The 24,379-nt window shown below is 42.1% G+C and overlaps 1 protein-coding gene across 16 annotated transcripts in view; it reads left to right on the forward strand.

Annotated features, from left to right (window-relative positions):
• The window catches only part of LOC119653637 (uncharacterized protein CG43867), a 466,832-nt gene that overhangs the window by 171,733 nt on the left and 270,720 nt on the right, over nucleotides 1-24,379 (forward strand). The window contains exon 2 of one of the 16 annotated variants that reach the window (XM_038058434.1): nucleotides 6,480-7,130. The exons of the other annotated variants lie outside the window; for them this stretch is intronic. Coding sequence (XP_037914362.1) covers nucleotides 6,705-7,130 — 426 coding nt within the window. The 5' untranslated portion in view covers nucleotides 6,480-6,704. The remainder of the gene's footprint in view (nucleotides 1-6,479; nucleotides 7,131-24,379) is intronic. 16 annotated transcript variants of the gene reach the window in all.

Consider the following 24,379-nt stretch of genomic DNA (forward strand, 5'->3'; position numbering starts at 1 on the left):
AACCGCTGTGGGACAGACAAAACGGATGGACTCTCCTTTATACTTTAGGAAAGAACATGGTTAGCTCGAACCTCCAAGATTGCATTTATTATGAGCGATGAAGTTTTACGTTATAAATCTATAAATTGGTCAACATTGCTAACAACTCTTGGTATTCACTGTTTATCGACATGACGCTCATTAAACAGGTTCCATTCTTTTCCTTCAGTTTTGTTCTAATCGGCAACGGCAACTTCGAATCATCTAAACCAGGTACACCATATTTGCCTTTTGTAATTTTGGTGCAGATCTCAAAATTGTTCAGCTTGCTGAATTTTCATTACCTTTGGAGGCTGTTGGGACTTTACCTCCACTCAGATGTTGCGACCAATTTTCATGAGCGAGTTATCATCAGTACAGATGATATGACGTAGCGACGAATATGCTTCTTTTGAAACGTTTCACCTATAATGGTATTTCTGGAAGTGGTGTTCATTCCATTTGGTAACCGCCCCATCGGGATCACAGAAGCCATCATCGTATCGCAACCCATGTTTTATATTCCGTTCGGCATTCTGCCAAACTGCTCGAGATCAACTGTCATAGGGAGGAACACAAACCTTGCATGTCTGTGTAGATTACAAGATTAACAGGATATGACAAAAACAACACGAAGAAGCTAAGACTGACAATATCAGGAACGCGAAATATCCCAGAAAGTGTCCTGTGACAAGCTGCGTTAAGGAAAGTAGTAGAGAATCGGTTAAAGTAGCCGACGTTGTAAATAAAAAATAATCACATTCAAGAAAAGGAGATATATTATCTCCTTTGTTAGCAATGTTAAATGATTGACTTAAAGGCTTGCAGTGACTTTTCCCTCTTCCAGTAATTTATATGTTAAAAGGTCGAAAGTTTTATGAAAAAGATGGACCTTGGTGCGTAGACCGCTAGGTGGTGTGAAAATGCTGACCCTTAATTATTATACAACTGAGAGAAAAGTGGGAAGTCCCGTTTAATTGTATTGAGTTTGAAGCAACTGAATTGTCCTGTGATACTTTTCATAAAATCTGTCCGGCTGATTTCCCATCGAGGCATTAAAGTCTGAGGATCTGTACTTCCTTGATGAATGATCCTATATCTTTTCTTGCTTCCAAGGCTGTTTTATGAACATTTCTCCTAACCACAGAAGGTAATAAGGCAAATAGTAGAATTCTAGGACATCCTATCGCTTCCTTTTGGGCCTGATTTGTTTTCGACCTCGGGTCTTGAACCACCATGTTGTTCTGGACATATAAATATAGCTCTCCTTAGCACTTCTCAACTCCTTCGTTTGAAGCATCTTGGAGTATTTTTCCATGACCTGGTCCTCATCCCCCGAATGTCTAACCGTTGGAAGAGTGTAACGTAAATTTACCTGTTCGGCACCACAGTTTGGTTCATTAGACTCCTCCTTACTATATTTTTAAGCGTAGACTAAGGATTTTAGTCTCTGCTTGTCGTAGCAATATTTAATTTGATTTGCTACGTGTACTGTCTTTTTTAAATAAATATCATAGTTAGCAGCAGCTATTGCATCCTTTCTTCATGTAGGATCCATCCACTGCCATTTGCGCCAGTTTTGCTTTTCGTCTGCTGGTACCCGTAATGCCAAGCTAGCTCAGTAGTATATCATCGGCAGATGAATATGGTTTTCGCGGCAACTTGTGTTGATCCCTAAACAAGCAAGCTTTAATTTTATGTTTGCCTTATTATCTACTGTAAAAGAAAGGTAGCTTAAGCTTCATTCAAACTATTGCCACTACTTTTCTGACATCAGGCAAAATGCTTCATAGTTTGGGGAAAAGTACAAATCAACCCAATTTTAAGTACCTTGATTTCATGTGAACTGCTATCTAGAGGGGCATGTGTCTTTGATCAAGTAATAGTCAGCGTAATGCCTGATTAATACGATGGTTGGGGTAAAAGTTCTGAAGTTCAAAATTGGCCATTTTTTCTTAAGTCTTGTGTTCAATCTCTTCAGTTCTGTTTTGTAGAGAGCCTAGGAATTGGTCATCGTTCTACATTCATTCACCAGCGACTATGATGCAAACAGCTCTTTCGATTACGCCTAATAAGCAACATTTCACTTGTGCAAAATCAGCGTCCTATCTCTCGACTCTTCTTCTTCAGCTTTTGCCTTACTTAGAAGTGGGACCGGCTCATCTGGATCGATTGCTCCATTTTTCTCAATCATAAACTTGATGCGAACTGAGTCGAGCTCGTCAAGCCATCGTTGGCTTGGTCGGCCGTTTCGTCATTTCTCACCGACTTCGATGACAATACCATCTAAAGTGACTAAGATTTTGCTCTTGCAATTTTCCCGGCTATAGAATTACTATACCAGTTTGTACGAATTTTTCTCCAAAAATGCTTCTAATTTTGTGTCCTTTTATTTTTTTGGGGTTTTAGCTAATTTTTAGGCTTTCGACGTCAAATCCGTCCGTTATGAAACCCCTCGCAAGAATTTCTTTCGCTTAAAGCATTCAGCTACGAGTTCCTTCAAATTTGCGCAAATTCCGTTTATTCGTCTCACACCATTCGGCATTATGGCACGAAAAAAAATTTGGTGCTCTTAATACAAAATCGCAAATAATTGTAGATCAGGGTTTTCGGGAACAGCTACTCAAAATATTTCATCTAGTCCAAATATCAAACTTCACTCTTTTCATATTAAAATGTTTCTTGAAAACGATATATGATCAGATTTATTAAAGTCCGATTTTTCACTGATGTAGCTGCCTGAACATGCAAGTCCTTTTACGGTAAAAAGCTGCGATTCGAAAAGAAACGAATTTCGCAACTTCCAGTCTTCTGACTTAGATGCTTCTGTATACAAAAATATTTGGTTCTTCAGGGGATTTTTCCTTGCAATTCAATCGCGCTGTAAAGTAGGCATGGTATGTCACAAATGACCAGGAGAGCCCTGCGGACTAAAGTTAACATGCGTCAACTTCACCCTCGCTACCACATCAGACAGCTGATGTGTTTGTAGAGAGTGCTCCTCTTTGTTCTGTAGCACCGAATATATGAACTCTCAACCTTCTGGTGGACGCAAATCCGGTTTGACATGTTGCCGGCAGCTACTGCAAAAACTGACAATTGATTTTTGACATAGTGTTTACTTGGAGATTCCGGCTAAGGATAAAGAACATCAAAAATATACAGTGCTAGGCATCATTGCAATATTGAGGAGGAGAATGATTTCTACAAACAACTACGGACAGTTTAGAGGAAGTTTCCTAAAAGTCAAATTGTGATCGTCATGAATGATCTAAATGCCTTCATAGACTCTCACAACGTCTGACTCGGGCATGTGATGTCAGGACATGGTCGTGGTGGCCATAACAGTAAGGGGCAAAGGTATGTCGACTTCTGCACGTTTTTTTCTACCTCAACATCGCGATCAGTGGGAGATGTAGGGATTCTGTGTTAGCATCGCTCAGTTGATGGTCGCTTACCTTCGATTTCATGCCACTGTTTGCAGCGGAACAATTCAATACCTGTCATTTCATTCTTAATATGGAAACGTTAACTCCTCCAACTCCAACGCTCCACCAAGCAGAAGCGAAATTATCTTAATCATCAATGCGGTCAAGCGGAGTGAACCGCTGGCCTTAATGGTATCCCCGCGATATCCTTCAGCACAGGCCCTGCAGTCTCTACAAAGTCGTTACTTCAACTCATTCTTAAATGGTGAAAATGATGGTTAAGAACCAAATTCCCCTTGACTGCGATGAGTATGTGTTTCCCTCTGTCATGAAGATATTAGCTAAAATCATTCTAGAATGCTTTAGGGAATTCATCGAGAATTTGATCGACAGAGAGTAGGCTGGTTTCCGTTTTCCATCCTCCTTTGCCGACTACTTTAACAATCTCCCGACGATTGTGAAACAGTGTGCGAAGTTTTGAGTATCATTCCACATGTTGTTTATCGATTTCGAGTAAGCTTTTGATTGCGTTAACAGAGAGGGATCCGAAGTCTTCTACGCAGGAGGGACAAACAAATAGCTATTATCAGAAAAGCATATGACAGGGCAAAATATCACGGGCTGCTGCGAGGTAAAATCCAACAAATTGAAGTCCGAAGCGAAGTCAAGTACGGTTAAATCTTGTCATCGAGACTTCTTCCTCTTGTTATCGGTGACGTTGCTCATGTCGCCTTGACTACAAGATAGACTACAACGGATTATGTTGCCCTTCGTCAGTCACCTCGAGTATTCGGATGACGCTTGTTTACTCTTACTAAGGCGAGCAGAGTTGGGCTGAAAGTAAATATCATCAAAACCAAAGTTTTCAGTCTGACTATTCAGCGTATTCTTCCCATTTTCATTAATGGACATAAAGGCCCTGGGTTTTTATCGTACCTACCGTATCAACATAATTGATTTGGAGACCGCAGAATTTTCTTGGAGCATATGCTGCCAGAAAGCCATCCCGGTTCCCATTGTACCAGATAACCTACGATAAGACTTCATGTCAGAAGCCACTTCAGTTGAGTTCATTGCAGACTCTAGTCTGATTGCCCTCCTCGAGTACGTGGGACCCACTAATGGACAGAACATCAATGGTGTTGATCAATTTGTATCTACCAAGTGAACTTGATGTCGCTCGACGCATTAACAAAGCTAAATTCGCCTTCGTCATTTGCCAAAATTCTGAGAATGCAACCATTTTAACACCAACATCAAGTTGAAGCTGTTTTGCACCAATGCTCTCTCTCGCATCATATGGGTGTAATACATGAAAAGTGATCGTCACTATTACTCAAAAAGTCCAAGCCTTTATCAATTCATGCCTGCATGCCATCGGGGTATTCTCACCTGAAACAAGAACTAATGAAGAATTTGGGGGCAGACGTGTTAATGGGAAGGCGAAAGTGGCAATGGATAAGTCAACCATTAGGAAAGGGCGACAACACAATTGCGGAATATGCTATGCAATGTAACCGACTATTTGATTATGACCGACGGGTGTGCTGCCCTAGAAGCACGTGGCATAAAATTAAGGAGGAGTGAAAATCTCAGAAAATTATGGAGACAGCATCGAACCGATAGCGGTGGCGTGTAGGTATTTAGCCTCTCTCGACACTCAGTCGTGTCACTAAGTGCCTCAGCCAATTTCTTGAATACAAAATTTTAACAAATAAATGATCGTTCCCAACATTTTTTTTTTTTTTCAATGCATATATCTTCTTAATTTTCTTCAGCCTTTGTCCCGTTCACAAGCGGGGTCGGCTCGTCGTGATCGATTTCGCCGTTTGGCTCTATTGAATGCCTGATCTGGATGCAATCTCGAGGCTTTTAAATCCCCATCCAGTGTATCAAGCTACCGTTTTTTCGGCCTGCCTTTTGGCCGGTTACCATCGAAGACGCCTCCCACGCAATTTTTCCACGATCGATGCAACCCCATAACGATATTTCAATAAAGCAAATGAATTTACTATCTCTACACAAAAGAAACGCATGTTTGCTTTTAACAGAAATGAGTGTAATACACTAGGGTCTTCAGGGGAAAAACGGTATCCATTTTTCGCCTCTAATCTTGGGCTCTATAGGTAAGCAGAGCGTCACAACGGCTTGGTGTATCCATAGTTCCTGGTATAACCTGCGCCGTTTAAATCATCTTAGCATACAACTGACCTTTTTTGTCACGAAATATGCCCGCTTTGTTTAAATTTAAAAAAGTTAAAGAGAGTAGTGTTTGCGAAATGAACTGTCAGAAGCAAGCTAATCTTCGTTTTAATTGTTGAGTTGAATTGAGCTCTTGTTAGAATAATGAAGGTAACCTGGTTTAACACAGTTTTATTTTGAACTGAGTCGGCCACATGCACGGGGGAAACAATTTCATAAGTAATGGAAGTAATCGGAGTTTGGGTGGATTTAATAAATCCAATTTTAATAGACGTTACAGTATTAATCTCAGAGTCAAATGTAAGCCTGGATAGATTCAAATCAACACCATTTAACTCGGTGCGAATCTTAAGAAATCTTGGAATAGGTTTACTGTTCCCTTGATTAGATGGTTTCTTGACGAACCGACAAACTTCAAAAAGCTTACCCTTTCAATCGCACAACTAATATATTTTCCCGACATATTCACTTTTGGTTATCACTTTTTTGGTATCACTAAGAAATCCAGTTGGAAATTCACGTATGCATTTACTTAGGGGATGAAATCAATTTTAAGGTAAAAGATATCTGTAGCTTAGGCTGGAAACGAGAAACGTCCGCATTAATAAATAAAATTTTCTAGTAAGGGACCTGTCATGAAAAATCTTGAAATGTTTAATATAACGAGAAGGGCATCAAGTGACATTGCCCCGCGAATACGATGGTTGATCTCTAGGTGCTGTAAAGATGAACTTCAACCGAAAATGAGCTGCTGCTGCAAATCTATCGCCAATGGAGAATATTTTCATTTTTTGCACTCCCTCACTTATATGTATAATATCTTACGTACAGGAAGCTTACATAAAGGAGCCTACATATTTGACAAATTGCTCAGGAGACTAGTGAACCACCAAACCCTCCGAGTAAAGAGAAAAAATATCAAAAAATTTTCAAAAGTGAAATTAAAAATTGTGTGAAAGAGAAATTGTTTAAACAGTGGTCAGTGCAGTGAGTTCAACAATCGTTTTTAATGAAATTTCCAACTCTTGATTTTCAATTCAACGGCAGTCAACAGAAATGGATGCTGCAATCATGATTGAGCAACCGTTGAGCAGTCAAAAACTCCTAACGGCAACGACATCGGCATCAACGACAACTAATAATGGCATCGATAACAATGGCGGTGTTGTTAATAACGGTATAGTGAGTGGACTTGGGGGTGGCGGAGGCGGTTGTATCGGTGGCGTAGGTGGAAGTGGGGGAGGTGGTATAGGTGGCGTAGGTGGTGGCGGACTTGGAACATCCGTGAATCCCATCAGCGCCATACCATCCGGAACTGGAATCCTCATCCACTCGACGTCATCATCAGTGAATAATTCAGCTCGTAACTCGCCGGCCATTGGCCACCGTAAGCGCTACACCAGCACTTCGTCCTGTTCGAGTCAAGTGAATAATAATTATTCTGAATTAGATATGGAGTCGCTCGAGGATATGTTGAGAAAGGTAAATTGTAACGTTTTGTTGTGAATGTGATGTGTGGAGGTATGTAGTTTGGGAGAGAATGTCTTCGTGGGATCTTTTCCAAATGGTTATTATGTGCAAGATGATATCTTGTGGCATATGTTATTTTTCAATTAAGGAGAGTGCTGGGATGAATTCTAATTGACGGTTCTTGAAGACATTCAAATGGAATTCGGAATCTAGAAGAATAATCACGGAACTGTTTTGGTTTCAAATTTAAGATAAATAATAATTATGATATGGAGTCAAAAGTGATTTTAAAGTTAGGGCAAAGCCAAAAATATCTGACAAAAATTGTATGTTAAGTTCGAGGTTAAGACAATTTATTGCGTCAACATCTGAAGAACTCCGTAGTTTCTTTATCAAAAGCCAAGGAAAACAATGCTTACCAGCAGTACCACCTTATAGTTATTTGATCCCCAACATTACTATAAAATTCAATGAACATTTTTGTTGATTTCATCAGGAGCTATTACAGGAACTGCAATATTAAGGGTCTAGCAACAAAAAACGTTTGGATTCCTTCTACTTTCACCAAGCAGATACGAGTAACAAGGTTTCCTTCGGGTTTGGTCTCTTTATGAGAATACAAACAGCACAATTCTTTAGACGACCTGCGAGCAATGTAGCAATGTCATTATCCAGTTTTGATAGAAAATCATCTCTGATTTTGCATGCCATTAAATTCATTCAAATTAAGAATAAATGAGCCAACTAAGGGCTTAGACGCTTGCATGAGAGTTATTTCATTTTTGCTTCAGAGGAAGTTACCGGTTTGTTTCGCATTCCAGCAGTGTCATGTAAATTGTGATAAAAAGCAGTTAATATCACATCGGAAGAATAGCTGGACACCATTGAGCCACAAGGAATTTGTCAGTGTGAAGTCCCTTTGCACTATCAGTATCAGGGGAAGATGAGAGGCATTTCTTCCCACGGATCTGAATTCATATACAGTCATTCCAAACCCAAGGAAGATGAACTGTTTACTAATATAATCGTCGGTAGACACAGTTCTTTGAGTCGAGCAAATGCCAGAAGGCGTGTTTCCCAGCATTGGTCGACCTATCTGTGGGGTGTATACGGGAAAAAATTGATCGTGCGGTCAGCTATGATATTAGTGCGCTTCATTAACCGGTAAGGAAGTGGTTTGTGCATGTGTGTTTGCAGTTGGGGAGAGGCAAGGCCTCCGAGCACTCAGGCTCTAGTGGTCCATTGTACTCGATTGCTCCGTCTAAAGGAATATCCCAGATTCGTTAGTGGATCTAATGCTACCCGCTGCAGTTGTAACACATCAGCAGCAAAAATCTGATGTCTGTTGCGTCCATAGGCGGGGCACTCACATAGAAAATGCTCCGTGGATTCCGCTTTTTCATTACAGGATGGAAACGTATCACCTTGGAGAATTCCTATTCTCAACATATGCCCAGCTAGTGAATTAGGGCCAGTCAGAATGCTCACACTACTTCTGCAAGTCTTCCTGCTTTTCGACAGGATAAACTTTGCAATATGTTTGCTAGGTTCTGACAGGAAAAGTCTGGTGTGTTTAGCAGGACCCAGATTAATTCCACCGTATTGAATCTAGGAACAGAGTTAAATCGATTTATACATTCTTCAACGACTTTTGAAGTGATCAAAGGACTGTTTAGCGCCCTCATCGCTATAGATTGCGATGCGCCTGCTCTTCAACCGCTCGTCAATCATCCAAGCTGCCGCCCTTAGGATTGTATAAACTTCAGCCTGAAAGACCGCTGTATATTGTCCTAAGGGAAAGGCTGCACCACCCCTATTCTGTGAGCCAGCGGTGTACAAGACGTCAGTATATCCTGACACACATTCTTCTGGTTCGTCCCAGTTTTCTTCTTCAATGCGAAAACTGTATTCAGTTCTCCCAATGCTCTGTGCCCCCCATGTCCATTGATTTCCCATAGATCTAATAGAATTAATCTGTGAGCTTCTCTCATTGCAGTGCTCTGAATAAACAAATCCAAGGGCTGCAAATTGAGTAATGCATTCAGTGTGCGCCGGATATGGTACTCATTTCACCGGTAATACCCAGACACGCAGTTGTTTGTAGTGTGGCTAGTTTACAGCGAAAACTGTTTTGTTTCATCTTAACCCCTCACACCACGTGTATTGGCAGATTTTGCATTTTACATAGTAGTAAGCCGATCAGCATACTCCACGAAATTGGTGATATCACACCTCCTTGAAGGTAGTTTCCTTTGTTAGGTAGCGATCAACACTCATTCCAAAAGGCAGCAATCTCTGCGTTAGCATAGCGTGGAACCATTTTATTAAAGTTCCATTAATGCCATTCTCTCTGGCGGCATCACAGAGTTTTAGAAGGACGCACAGTCAAAAGCCCTTTCAATGTCCGCGAACACCCCCATCACGTACCCGGCTTTCAGAATTGCGTCTTTGAAACCAAAGAGTGAAGAGCAGACTCACAGGACTTCCCAAGTTGGTAAGCATGTTGATTTTCATTTAGTGGATGCGATCTTAGCGCCTTCTCGCAAATGTGTGCTCAGCCAGCCTCTCCGGACATTTCAGCGAAAATGATGTTAAAGTGATTGGTCTGAAATTCTTTGGATTCGAATAGTCATCTTTAACAGGCTTAGGTATGAAGACCACATAATCTTCCGCCAAGAGGAAGTCATGCAGCCCAAAGGAAGACATCCTCCAAGTGATCTAGTTTTCTAATAAGGACTCTGCACAACCTGCAAATCTCCCTGTTACCTTCCAGTTTCTCACAGTATGCTCTAAAGGAGTCTCGTTTCGAGCATTCCATTACCAGGCTTCATCCTTATTGCTTTTGCAAGCACGATTTAGTAGTCTTCTGGTGGATTTCCTAAGTCTTTGCAGTTCTCGGATCCACCATGAAACCGTTTTACCGCATTGGCCTCGGGAAATAGGACAATTCGCTTCAAAGCACTCTAGAAGTGTGCGATTCAAAGTTTCCAATTGATGTTGTATCGTCACAGAAGTCCTTGGTCGCCTATGGAGCTCAAGTTTGTCGCCAAGAAGTTTATTCAACTTTGTTCAATCTATTTTCCTAGAATTCCGTCTTTTTATTACACACTGTTTGCCTGCAGTAGTCAGACTAAATTCTAAGTAACGGTGATCTGAGAGTGAGACATCATCTTGCACTCGCCAGTCGTTAATCAACTCTAACAACTTTGAAGTGCAGATTAATAGGTCAATTACTCCACTGCTTCTTGGCCCCAAGATTGTAGGGGCGCACGCTACATTCGCGGTTATCAGACCAACTGAAGTGATAAAAGCAGCTTCTTTCCTCTTGGATTCCATTTACTACTGTCCCAACAAATATGCTGAGCGTTCGCATCACGACCTATTAAAAGATTAAGGCCACCTGATTCTGCACTCACTACCAGATACCTTAGTTCTGGCGTCGGCGGAGGACACAAAGAATCACAGGGTAAGTAAGTAGAGGCAACTATTACGTTTCTCCTCTAACCGTTAATCTGGTATTGTAAGTTGATCGCAACAAGGTCCAAGGAGCAGAATTGTCTCAGCATGGTTGAAAAAGATCCGATTTCTCTGGATATCGCCGCACTTGGTGGTGTAGCAACGCCCATGTTCCAAGAAACTCCATCTTCTTTCGCAGTGCCTTCCGTCGTCGTCGACTGCGAGCCCTCCTAGGTTCATGGTTTCCGAGCCGCATGGGTTTGTTTCCACATACCGGAATTAGACCAGTTACGTCCACATCATCACCTTCCTTTTCTCCCCTTTTCTCCCCTTTTCTCCTATGCGACTGACGTTTTCTTCTGCCGAACTTTCCTCTCCCGTATTTAAGAAGAGTTAGGCAACAGTGCCACCGACAGGCCGGCCGTGGTCAGGTTTCCAGTTCTTCTCATTAAGGGAGTTGCTGTTCTATCCTTTCTGACTGACCGTGCTGTTGGCGCCGGGTGCAGGTTTTCCACGGAAGTGTTGAACCTGTCTTCCACAGATTTCTCCGTGAGGGAACATGAATCTGTTGAGGCCTCCAAAATCCGTGCCACGACTTGATTTCCCTCTTCATGTGCTTTTGGACACCCTAAGTGAAGTAGTAAACTACCACTGGCTTCCCCACCACGAGAAGATTTTGTCCGAGCGGAGGATTATAGAAGTACTCAACTTCTTTAGTAGCGTCAGATAAGCACACATAGATGCCAATGCCGACACTACATTGGCTGCGTGGGCTACCAAAGTAGTGAAGTTTATAGCCATTTTTGCAACGTTACCCTTCGCAGCTCTTGGCTAATTTCTTGCAGAGCTCTTGCGAGTTGATCCGTCTAATCAGTGAGGATACTAATATTTAACGGCATGGCTTTGGTGGCTATTACTTATTCGATAGCATTAAGTTGGGCAGCTTTTTACCCTCACTGTGGGATCAAATTACCTGTTTACCACTAGTTTCTAGGAAACTGGCCAGATATTGAAGTACGAAGATAATTTACTTTTCGCAACTTTGTGCACCGTAAACCCAAAGATTTGAATCTCTTACATGGCATGCAGTGTACCACAAGCGGTGCGAAGGACAAAATAGTCCTGCAACTTTTTGGGTCTATCAGGCATAGAATGAAAACATTGGAGTAGAGCAGAGCGAAGGTATTTTCAAATAGGAACCCACCTCACAAATATTTTCGTGCCAATTTTTAAAATTTCTTACCTGATAGGTGTGAGCCGTGCGCTGCAAGGAGGAAAACGCCATTAGTTATAACGAAAGGAAATAATAATCCCGGGCTACAATTTTGCCGCCAGGAGCGTAAATGCAAAGAATACATCGGGGTTTGTAGTCGTTTGTGCATAATTAGCAGTTCTTAATTGTGTGGACCGAGTATATTTATTTTGGAAGGTCCTCCCCTATCAGTTTGGAAATTAATCGGGTTGGATTAGAGTGTTATAATAAGCGCCTGGCTGACTGCCAAAATCACTATGTTCTGCTACCTGTAGTTCTCTTCAAAAGTGGGTTTACTTCACTGTCTATTGCGTGTACCGAAAACTAAGGTAGTTGAGTCAGGTAAAAGCTGCTTCGGATGAGATTCTGAACTGAAACAAAATATTGGGATGACCCTAACCACATCGCATATTATCTGATAGATACCAGCCTCGTTAAGAATTGATAGTACATTTTATACCTTGAACAGTGCCCGGCTTTTTTTTAATGATTGAATAGTCTGCGTGCGTCTGTTCGCAGTTTGGCTATTTTTTTATTCCACTAAAAGGCAGAGGCTCATTCGACACTCTCAAGTTCCTAACTAGCCAAGCCATGACCAGAAATTCAAGTAGGTACTCAGCTCTACGGTTGGTGCGCTTACCTTCCGAGACGTTGTACACATTGTCATTATAGCCGATCGGAAGTGATACGTTTTCCTCCAGCAGTACCTCACCAATCCTTCAATTGGCTCTGGTGAGATTCGTCTTATGGGTAGTAGCACAACGAGTGGAGTGATTCCACCAGGTTCCAATGTTATCAAGGCTAACCAAATCCTAACAATTTATTCCGTTATCGTTTGGAGCTTTCTTCCAATATGATATGGCATTTGTCTGCCACTACCTTTTACCCTTTCGGTTTCCAGTTCCTTGGTGATTCGTGTCTGGGTTTTGGCGAAGCCTTTATCCAATATCATTTCGGTGTATGGCCTACTTCGGTTTCGTCTTGAACATACGCACTCAAACTTTATGGAATATATACCTGACAGCGCATTCGTTCTTGTTAATAGCCTCCAACGGCTGGTCATCTACCCTGATCATGGGCACTTGTGACCTCCGGTATATTGTTGCTCAATGTGCTTTCACATTCTCCAGAAAGGGCATTAAATCAACAAACGATGGACTGCTAGCATACTCGACGTCCGCACATTTCGAGGCGCTAACTGTGGTCTGCATTATTACTTGGAAAACTACTTGCAGATATGAAAGGTTAGCAAATTACTTACTCCATGCAATACTGACAATAACTTTGTGATAAATAATTTCAGATATGCATTTAATACAGTGAAAGTTGGTTTTCTAGCCAAAACTAACCATTGCAGGGGCAAAGGTAAATTAACTGATGTTATTATATTACACAGAATGGGTGTCTCATCAGAAGCAATGGAAGAAATTTCTATGAACTATGAACGCTCCACCTCTGCAGTTGACATCCGTCCACACAGAAGGCGGAGGTCACCACCAAAAGCCTAAAATCAAATAACGCACTGAATCTTACCTCCGGAAATACTGAAAGGTGGAAAGGTGGTTGTGTAGAAAAGTGCATGCACATGCTGATCCGCCAAATATTGAACGAGTAGAAACTCACGAATGACTGTTGCAAAAGCGTTATTCAAAAAAATGTTAAACTGGTATGCATAAAGTATAGCGTCTCCCATGCAGTTCTTAAAAAGTGGTCCATCCGTCCGGTATAATATAGTTGACGGCGCGATGGTGAAGGGAGTATAGCGTTAGCCTCTCGCTGCTCTGGGTTCAAATCTCAATCGTCATGGGTGTCTATGTTCGTCTTGTGCTTGTCTCGCTGCTGTGAGCTTATCACTTGCGCAGCGCTGAGTGTGATAATAGTGAAACTGAAGCACAATCTGACTATGTGGATGTCCTATACTCCACCAAAGAGTGAACATAATCTCACCACACTGGGTTCAGAATCGAGAATCCCTCATTTGAAACTAAAAACAAGGAAACTAGAATTGATAGACCAATTATTTTATTATTTTAGACTTAACTACAAGTAGAAGACAATATCTAACCTCCAGGGAAACTAGAGTTGTTGCCAACACGGATTCACCTTTCGCGTAGCCAGCGAAATTATTCCCTTTACAGCAAAGAACAGTGCAGCGGGAAAATCTGCGTTCGCATCTTCTGTGTCATACCTGACAGGAAGATAGCCTCCATATAGTTGGAAACCAAGATTTATTGGTTCGGCAAAGATCCGAGGCATCTTCTACAGTGAAGGGAAGACAATTTTTCCAAACGCAAGATAAGCCTTTCCCGCAGATTTGCTTAAGTCTGCAGTATGTAGCCAAAACAGTTATAATAGGATTCGAAATCGAGAAAGGGCTCGAAACAACGATGAACGTCACCAACAAACAAATGGATCGCTATTGGTAGCGGGAAAACTGACATCAACCTGATTTCGCCAAATTGAACGAGATTGATTCGGGAACTATTGGAAGCTGAAAGATGAATAGTTTCATTCTACAAAATACGAGATGTACAAAGGGTCAGAAGTCTCGGCATGATATAGCTGCAATAGGATATTCATTTGCAGCTTATAAACAACACGAGAACATCCAGAAAGATATTCAAGACCAACCGGAAAACCGAGAAAAAGATCGGAAGATGCAATTGACACCTGTAGAGACTGTGAAATACTATTAGGCATAGGGCATTGAACGACGCGACTGTTGAACTTGAACGAAAACTGGAAGCAAATACCCGAAAGAGCCAAGGCACGAAAGGGACAATAAACTATGAAGAAGAAGACGATTTACACTTGCTGGGCGGAAAAGAATGTGTGGATTTCTAATTAACGAGGCCCAAGCGAGATACCATATCTTCATCTGATGTTTAAAGATGGTGAATAATTGCTCTCTCCTCCTTCTCATTGGCTTTATATAGCAAAGTCAGAATCATATTAGAATAATCATGGAGATCTTAAGCAATAATAAAAATATCGATTTAGCGACCTCGAGATAAGGAGTGCTATCGTTGAAGCTGTTCGAAACTTCGTGAAGGTGACAATGTAGAGTTCAGCTATGTCTAGCTAGCTAGGGCTTGAAAGAAGGCCAGAAATGGTAGAGATTGCCCACTAAAATTTTCACGTACGTGAACATACAAAGAAATAACGGGAGGTAACTCTCAGTGGTAGGATTTATATGACGAGATCGAGAGGGCGATTCAAGGAGATCTTGGGTAAATTGTATGGCAGAGCAAGATTTTATGCAAGACGACAGCAGTAGAGAAGAACAAAAAAAAAGGTTATCGAAAAAGTCCAGCAATTTCGTCAATTTCAAAAACGAAGAGAAATAATTCCAAATCAGTTACTTCTTCGACTTAAAAGTATACATTTTCTTCATCTGTAGCCTGTGTACTATTTAGTAGCGAAGTCGGCTCGTCTTGATTGATTGTGCTATTTTTCTCGCTCATGGGCTTGTTTCGGGTGGAGTTGAGATACTGTCAAACTCCGTATTGATGACGGATGTGATCCTATCGTGCTACGACACCAATCTGACGCAGCATCTTCGTTTCTATTACCGCGAGGCTTTCTTCATTGTCATGACAATCGGCCACCATTCAGAACAATAGAGGGCGAGAGCGGACGAACCCGCACTAGACTTTACGGTTTGAATAAAGTGAAACTTTATTCAAGGTATGCCCAGTATGACGAATAAATATTCATCTTAGATAAAAGAGACGCTAGTATAATAGCTTTTGCATGAACTGAGTGGAGTATCTATGTTACATGCTCATTTTTCTCGAAATTACAGTGGCAACAAATAAATATACATATTTACAAAGGCTTTTCAAATAGGAGAAACTTTCTAATCGTCATTTACTTACTCAAGTTTTTTAATTTCTTGAAGCTTTCATCTTAAAATTTCACAAAGACTTGGCACAAAGAAACTTCCTCAAAAGTCGCATTATATTTTCTGTTTCCACAGTCATAGCTATATATTTGCGATACAATTAAAATCTCAAAATGTTGTCGTGATGTTGTCACGAAAGTGGTTTCCATCTCCTAGGTTCCACCCGGCGAACATCATCCGCGTTCCCGTTCCGTACAAAAGCAGTGTCGGAATTTGCTTGTTGTTGTGTTGTAACCACAAAATACAAAATGTCTTCGGGTCTGGTTCCCTTCACATATAAATTTTTCCACAATTTTCAATGGGAAAATTGCAGTTTCAAGAGCCCAACGGAGAACAGAAAGTTCACCTGATTCTCTGCCCGTCCCGATCGTCGTCCTTGAACGCGATTCACTTTTCATGTTTTCTGTACACGAAAACCGTTGCCTATGTATAACAGAAAAGGAGAATGTATCACGTAGGTAAGTAACAAGCTAAGGGCTCAAGAGAATGTATAAAACCCACCTGTCCATGTTGTATTCAAAGTTGAGGACTCCTTGTCGCACACAAAAGAGTAAAGCCTGAAGGCTTCAGGATTCCCTGCACAGTTTCGCTATAGCAACTGAAAATACAATACAAAATCTCCAGTATCTACGCTCCACCTCGCGAAGTTTCTGCCTTTCCCTTGTGACTAGGAAGCCAAGCGAAACCCCATCAGAGCTTCAGTCCTAGGACTCGTTTTATAAGGTTTTAAAATTATAGAAGCGAATCGTAAGACGAAAACTTCCGAAACGGAAAGCACGAAACGGGACCGAGAAGGAAGTCTAATCCTAATGCGAATTTAATTCATCCTGTGTATGTGAGATGATTTTAAAGAGTGCCCGCTATGATCTGTGTTGTCTGGCGGTTTCCTAGGTGAACAGAAATCTGGCTGGGGAAGCTTAAAGAATCATTAGTGACGGAGGTTGAAAAAGGGCTTTTTTATGGAAGTCTTAACGACCATCCCAACTACTTCCTCATTAACATGCCCGGGTCGGAGTAGTTCAAACGACCCGGGAATTTCGGGCTTTAATAGTTTCATGATGAAAGAGGAGATTCCTGAGATTGAAAACGATTCACACGCAGTTGTTTGTTTTGTGTATTGTCATTGCGGGCCATGTGAACCGCATACTTCACCAGCCCAGCACGCTGGGTAGAATAAAACAGAAAGCTGAAGCATAGCAAATGCTGACTTCTCAGCCGGGGGCGACAGCCACAAAGATAATTCTGAATCAAACAAAAAGCCTTGTCCTACATAAAACAATGCAATCCTTTGCTTGACGACTTCAACTGAAAACCCTCTTCGCAACTTTTAAATAAAACAATTTCAACGAAAATTTAAACTGAAAAGGACCTTCTGCTGAACAATACATCAAAATACATATCGTGAAATAAAAGAAAGAAAACATTCATGGAAGAAGTGGTTGCGGTTTAGAGAAATTGGTAACGCGTTCTCATTTCGGGGGATGATAACTGGAGCGCAAACTGTGTTACTTGTTGTGTCAGTTTGAGGAAAGTAAATTTCCCCTGGTGAGGACCTTCCTTTTTTGCACAGTTTTTCCGGGCTCCGTGTTATCTTCCGAAAGCTATGGAAACGCATTAGTCCTATCTTACTCCTTTTTTCGTTCCTTTTGTCGTATTGTAACGAAGTGAAACCTCTTCACTAGTGTTTTTTATTCTTGTACTTTCAAACTAAACTTTATTCAGAACGAGAGGCAGCAAAATATCCTCCGGGACACCCAACTGGAGTAGAAAGATAACATACACCACCCTCTTGACGGCGGACATAAGAAAGGGTTAAACTAGAGGCTTTTTATCACATTATTCCCGATGATGTGTATTATAACAAATATAGAAAGAATACTTCTCATATACGACCATGCGTTATTTATTCTGGAGTTGGCAAGGCAAACTGGGTCTTTTGCTCCGCTCTGCAAAATAGGATAACATGGGAATTGTTTGTGACATGATGGGAAATGGAAGTTTTTTTGTTGTTTTGTTTAGTTTGTATGTTGAGTGCTTGCGTAAGTATGCGAAAATATCTGAAAAGAGTCATTAATCAAAATGGAATTTTAGATTAGGAAAACTGGAACGAGGTGCAGGGAGGGACAACAGTGAGCGTGAATAGAGCTTGATTATTTTTATATAAAAATTTCTGAAAGACTGCTTCTGGACAAGAGAGCACGTTTTCTATAGTTCACTCCCATCTGGAAATATTTTATACATAGAAAGTCACATTTTATTCGGGTCAGCCATGATTTATTTGGTTTTGATGGTCATTAAAGCAACGTTTAAGGAAATTGCGGTTTTTGAGCTTTTTTCAAAAATTTATTTATTTGTTTAACGTTACCCCAGTTTGAAATCCAGGTTGATGTAAAATTTCATCTCCGTCATTCAGTGCCACTATACTCTTAAACCAGTTAGATCTGTTTGTGTGAAGAAGGAATCAGAAATGCTGGTTTGTCTCCTATTGCAGGTAACCACGTAAATATTGTCCGAAGGATGCGAGGTTCACCGAATAAAGTGATGGACTTCCCCCACCGATGTCGTATTTTTTCTATACCATGCCCGGGGTGAAACGTGGATTGGTACCCACGATGGAGCATAAAACCTGGCAAATGCCTGCTGAACCAACACCAACAACTCTACTACCAAACCCTATCTCCACCTCCACGTGGTGACCGCTGGGAGCTCTTTCTTAACGAAAAGCTGCAGACGGAGCATGATGAAGGCGAGTCTCCCGCGCCTAAAAACGGTACCAACTGGTCTTCCATGTTAGGGGTTGTGTAGGGCTGAAAACCCTACACGGAAAACAACTTGTTACGAAACCAGAACAGGAGCTTCAGACAGGACGGATTTTAAAACGACGGACCCGGCAACGACAACGGAATAACGATTTGCGCATTTTCTCATGGAACGTGCGCTCCCTGTACAGAGATGAAGCTGATGAGCAGCTAGCCGATACCCTGTCCCAATATAGGGCTGATATAACAGCGTTAAAAGAGATGCGATGGACAGAGACCGGTTTCCTGGAGAAGAGCCACTACACCATATATTATAGCGGTCATCCAGTAAACCATGTGCTCGGAGTAGGTTTCTCAGTCAGCCAAAAAATGAAACCTGCTGTTATTGGCTTTGAAAACATAAGCGAACGGCTATGCACTCTGCGCTTGCGAGGCAAGTTTAGAAATATAAGCCTCATAAACGTTCACACCCCTACAGAGGAGACTGCAGAGTCGGAGAAGGATACTCTCTACGAGGCAGTAGAACGAACCCTCGAAGCCTGTTCCAGATATGATATCAAAATCATACTTGGGGATTTTAACAGCCAAGTAGGGAAGGAGCCAGTATTCAGCCGATACGTTGGCTCCCATAGCTTACACGAAAAAACAAATGATAACGGACTGCGGACTATTCAATTAGCAGGATCACACGAAATGGTTATTGGAAGTACCTGGTTTGCGCGGAAAGCGGTCCACAAACATACGCGGGCCTCTCTAGACAGGACCACTTTCAACCAAATCGACCACGTGTTGATCGAACGCCGCCACCTCTCAGCCTTGATGAATGTCAGAACATATAGGAGCGCCAATATAGACTCGGATCACTATCTCGTTGGCATGGTGTTCCGAGCTCGAATAACAATACCACCTAGAATCCCCTCTGACAATCAGGTGAGAGTGAACACTGAAGCCATCCACAACACAACCCTCCGTGACACCTATAAGAGGGAAATGAATGCCGCAATAACCGCAGTCAACAGAGGACCTGGAGATGAAGTATTAACAAATGATCTTGACAATCACTTGAAGAACGTTATCATGGATACGGCCATAAACATACTTGGCCTCAGCCGCAATAGGAGCCGGAACGGCTGGTTTGCCGATGAATGTAAGCTAGCAACGGAACAGAAGAATGCCGCATACCGAGTAATGTTGCATTCTCAAAGAACGCGGGCACGCGCAGAGACTTATCACGAACTCCGTCGAGCGGAGAAGCAACTTCACAGACGGAAAAAGGAAGCCTGGGAGAACCAACAAGTCTGTGAACTAGAAAAGTACAGGGAGCAACCGCACCAGGCGCGGAAGTCAGCAGGATGAAGCCTTATACACCTCGATGTTCATCCTGCCGAGACAAAGAGGGAAATCTGATTTTCGACAGAATGGGCATATTAGAGCGATGGGTTGAGTACTTTGATGAGCTACTGAACAACCAGAACATCAGCGAGCTGGAGGTCCCGCCAACTGAAGACGACGGACAAATACTGCCACCACCAAGTTTAGGAGAAACAGTCCGTGCAATTCATCGGCTAAAAAATCATAAGTCGCCAGGAGCCGATAGAATTACAGCCGAATTGGTTAAATATGGAGGCGACCAGTTACACCAAGTGGTTCATCAACTTGTGCTCAAGGTATGGGACAGCGAATCAATGCCTGACGATTGGCAACGAGGCATTATCTGTCTCATACATAAAAAGGGAGATATCACACAGTGCAGCAATTATAGAGGTATCACGTTGCTGAGTACCATCTATAAGATATTCTCCACTATCTTGCTAGCCCGAATAGCCCCATACGCCCAGAACATCATTGGCCCATACCAAATAGGCTTCACTCCAGGCAAATCTGCAACAGATCAGATTTTCTCTCTGCGGCAAGCGATGGAAAAACTGTTGGAATATGGACAACAGTTGCACCATCTGTTCATCGACTTTGAAGCCGCCTATGATAGCATAGCCAGGGTAAAACTGTACACGGCCATGAGAGAATTCGGTATCCCGACGAAATTAATAAGACTGACTAGGCTGACCCTGACCAATGTGCGAGGCCAGATAAAAGCAGCGGGATCACTCTCAAGACCATTCAACATCAACAACGGTCTACGACAAGGGGATGCGCTATCATGCGTCCTCTTTAACCTGGCCCTCGAGAAAGTGATCCGTGATGCTGAGGTAAATGCAAGAGGTACGATCCTCTTCAAGTCCACCCAACTACTGGCCTATGCTGACGATATCGACATCATGGGAAGAACGACCCGAGACGTACAAACTGCCTTCATCCAGATCGAGCAGGTGGCGCGAGATCTTGGGTTGCACATCAATGAAGGCAAAACAAAATATATAGTGGCAACGTCAGCACCGAAGACGAATCAACCAACCACATCAAACCGCACTGGTCAAACACAAACACGAAGAAGAATAAGGATAGGAGAATACAACTTTGAGACCGTTGACAATTTCTCTTATCTAGGATCGAAAATCACAACCGATAACAACTACGATGATGAAATCCGCGCACGGTTGTTGTCAGCCAACAGAGCCTATTTCAGCTTACAAAGACTGTTTCGCTCGAAACGTCTCACCATAGGGTCAAAGCTCTTACTATACAAGATTATGATCTTGCCAGTCCTCATGTATTTCTCGGAAACTTGGGTTCTTAGCAAGAAAAGTTGCGAACTCTTGGCCGCGTTCGAGAGAAGAATCCTCCGAAGAATTTTTGGCCCCCTACATGAGGATGGACGATTCTGTAGCCTACACAATGACGAAATCTATGAGCGATACCATGACCGTCCGGTTGTGGATAAAATCCGGCTCAATAGGTTACGGTAGGCGGGTCACTTAATCCGTATGGATGAGGATGATCCCACCCGGAAAGTCTATAAGGCAATTTCTATGGTAGAAAAAGAAGACGAGGCAGACCCTTCTTAAGATGGAGCGATGGCGTGGGTCAGGACGCCAGACAGCTTTTAGGGATATCGAATTGGTGGACCTCGGCGCAAAGCCGGGATGTCTGGAGTTCCTTATTAAGGCAGGCCTAGACCGGATACCGGTTGTTGCGCCGTTGATGATGATGATGATGCCCACATGTGACTTGCTCCTCAGCCTTCCGCATATCAACACGAAACTTCTTCTCCCAAGCGAGTTTCTTAACACGACTCTGAGATATCTTCTGCGTTTCCCAACTTACTTCGGACGCAGGCCTATCATGGAGATGATCGCATTGCAGCTATCTCCACTCGCACGCATTTTGCGCTGCATTCGCTCTATACGTTAATCTGTGAATAAATTGCGAACAATTCAAGGAAACGTGCTCCTGATTCTACGTCGCATCTTGGACAATTAGGTGGATTGTCGACCTAAATCTGTGTAGAAGAAGAATCATTACTCCATGTTTTGTCTATGACGAAGATTGGGCTAATGGTTTATCGATTCTTTTTTAGGTTTTCCCTTGCCTGTTGTCACCTGATTATCCTTCTTTTTTGTTGTTATTTCTGAGTTCCTGAGTATCAATATCAATACATCAATATCAATCTTCCTAAGAACTCAGCGCAAATTTTCAGTGATAGACCTCATTCGCTTAGAAAAAAAATCTAAAGGAACGTTGGGGCAGGTGATCCAGTAAAGTTCATGGGATCTGAGGCTTCCTTTTGCTATTTTAAAAGCAATCCCAAAGGAATTTATCTCCATTTCAACATCTAAATTCTGTGGCATCGATAAATAGCTAGTTCGATGAGTTGTAGTTTTCATCCTGATTAATTCTTTTTAATGTGTCTATGGTAGGTATGCTTAGTGTATTGCTCTTATCTATTCATCTAATATATGTATGGAAATCTTGTGTCACGGTGTTTGTGGTTGCACTTCTCCGAAACGGCTCGACCGATTTTTATGAAATTTTTGGTGTATATTTGGTAAGTATGAGAATAGGTCGTAAAGCATATTGTATACCGGTGATTAGGGTGTCCCTTAACAGTAGGTTTTCTTATATTTTTTGATGATTTATTTTTATCTATTGAAACACGACTTATGATAATATTATTTAGAAAGCGAAACTTTGTAATCTAAAGTTTTCCGTATCCTAACATTGACGGAATTCCCTCGAATTCTGTCAATATCAGGTTTGGGCAGTCGTATACACTACATTCTCCGTTGTAGGTTTCCTCATATCATGTATTGAGAGTTGATTCCAGCACACTCAAATCGACGCTCCGCCAGTTGAATCTACATCTTTAAAATCTCTATGACTTTCACATAACACGGCTACTTCCGCCTTGGCTTGTATGTAGTCTGGGAGTACAGACCATGAGGTTTACGGTGAGATTGAAACCGAAAACTCAAAAGATAAGCCTCCTATGCCTTTATAGGTGAACTGCTGCATGATTACCGTACTTATTTGCGTTCTAAAGATGTTTTAAGCCATTACATCATACAGATTTTTTTAGAATAAGCTGCGACTTTCTTCCCGAATGGATTCTTTATTTGGTTGGAAACCGTTTCAGTTTTATCCTCGTTCTCACGTGGTTAAGCTTACCTTCAGCATGGAAAGATGTCTGAGGGAAGATCTCCCTGTCACAGGTGTTTCTGTCATACTGTCTATCACGTCGAATTCGTATGATTTTTCGCATTTGCGATATCCCGAGCGTTCTCTGAATCAGGGAAGAGATTCGCAATCGTAACCTTTGTTAAAACAAGAAAGAGTTGTCTCACTGGAAATAAGTCCGCAGTGGCCACACAAGTAAACGGCCATACGACCAGTAAAGTGGACAAGTGAGCCCCCACCCAGGATGTGAAACGCAAGCCGTGATGGTAAAGTGATCCTCGGACGTGCCCACGGAGCCAACTAAAATGCTCGGCAACTGGCGGGCGAAGTAAATTCTCAAAAAAATCGTACAGACCAGGAAACTTTGAATGGAGTTTGAAAAAGTCAGGACGGTCGTAAACACAAAACAAATTGATTTTTAATCAAAAGCTGTATATATGTATAATAATTTGGAAACTCTATTTTCGAAATTAAAAACCGTAAGAACCGGCGCGAGATTCTTGTCATCTGCTCCTTGCAGCCCTTGGGCCTCTTGTGTGTCGTTTACCCTTGCAAGTTGCGTCGCTGCGTCATAAATTTTCCACAGACAGAACCGAGACAGGGCCTTCAATCGCTCCCGGGGTTGTACGGGTGCCACCGTTTTGGAGAAGGAATCGGCCACCACTCAAAGCACAATTTGCTCTAACCGCATTTCTCCGCATTCCGGAACCATCGACACCTACTGTTTTCCATTGAGCGCTCGCGAAGCCTCCCGTACGGTTCAGTTTGGAGACCAAGTTTAGCCGCGTCGTCATGATGACGTTACTTTTTCGACCGGACTTAATATGCCACGACCCATCTCTGCTGGTGGGTCGTCATGGTCGGCGTGTCAATTTGACAGTTCTCTTGTCTGTTAAAAAAGTGTTAAGTGAAAATTGGGCGCTATGTGGTACTGAAAGAAACGAAATCATAGAAGTGATTGTAATTTCAGGAAAATTAAACTTGAAACTATCTACTTCAATTAATGTCCCATTTGAAATGTGATCCAAAAAATTCACAAGGAAATTGAACGGGATTCACCGCGGTCGTGGTCTTTCCTGCCCCAAATGGAACGCAGCTGCCGCAAACTTTAACTCCTTTTTGATCCGCACGTTCGCTACAGGCAGGTAGACATGTTTCTTGGCGCGATTCAATGTCGTGGATACCAGCACTCCCATCTTAGGCGCAGACTTCTTGTGCCACTCTAGATTGCTTGTGGATTTATAAATCAGAATCTGCATTGACCCCACCCCCACCTTTCTTGAGACATCATAAAGAATCTCAAGCTGCGCTTCCAACG

The sequence above is a fragment of the Hermetia illucens genome, chromosome 4 (genome assembly GCF_905115235.1).
Source record: "Hermetia illucens chromosome 4, iHerIll2.2.curated.20191125, whole genome shotgun sequence".
NCBI lineage: Eukaryota > Metazoa > Arthropoda > Insecta > Diptera > Stratiomyidae > Hermetia > Hermetia illucens.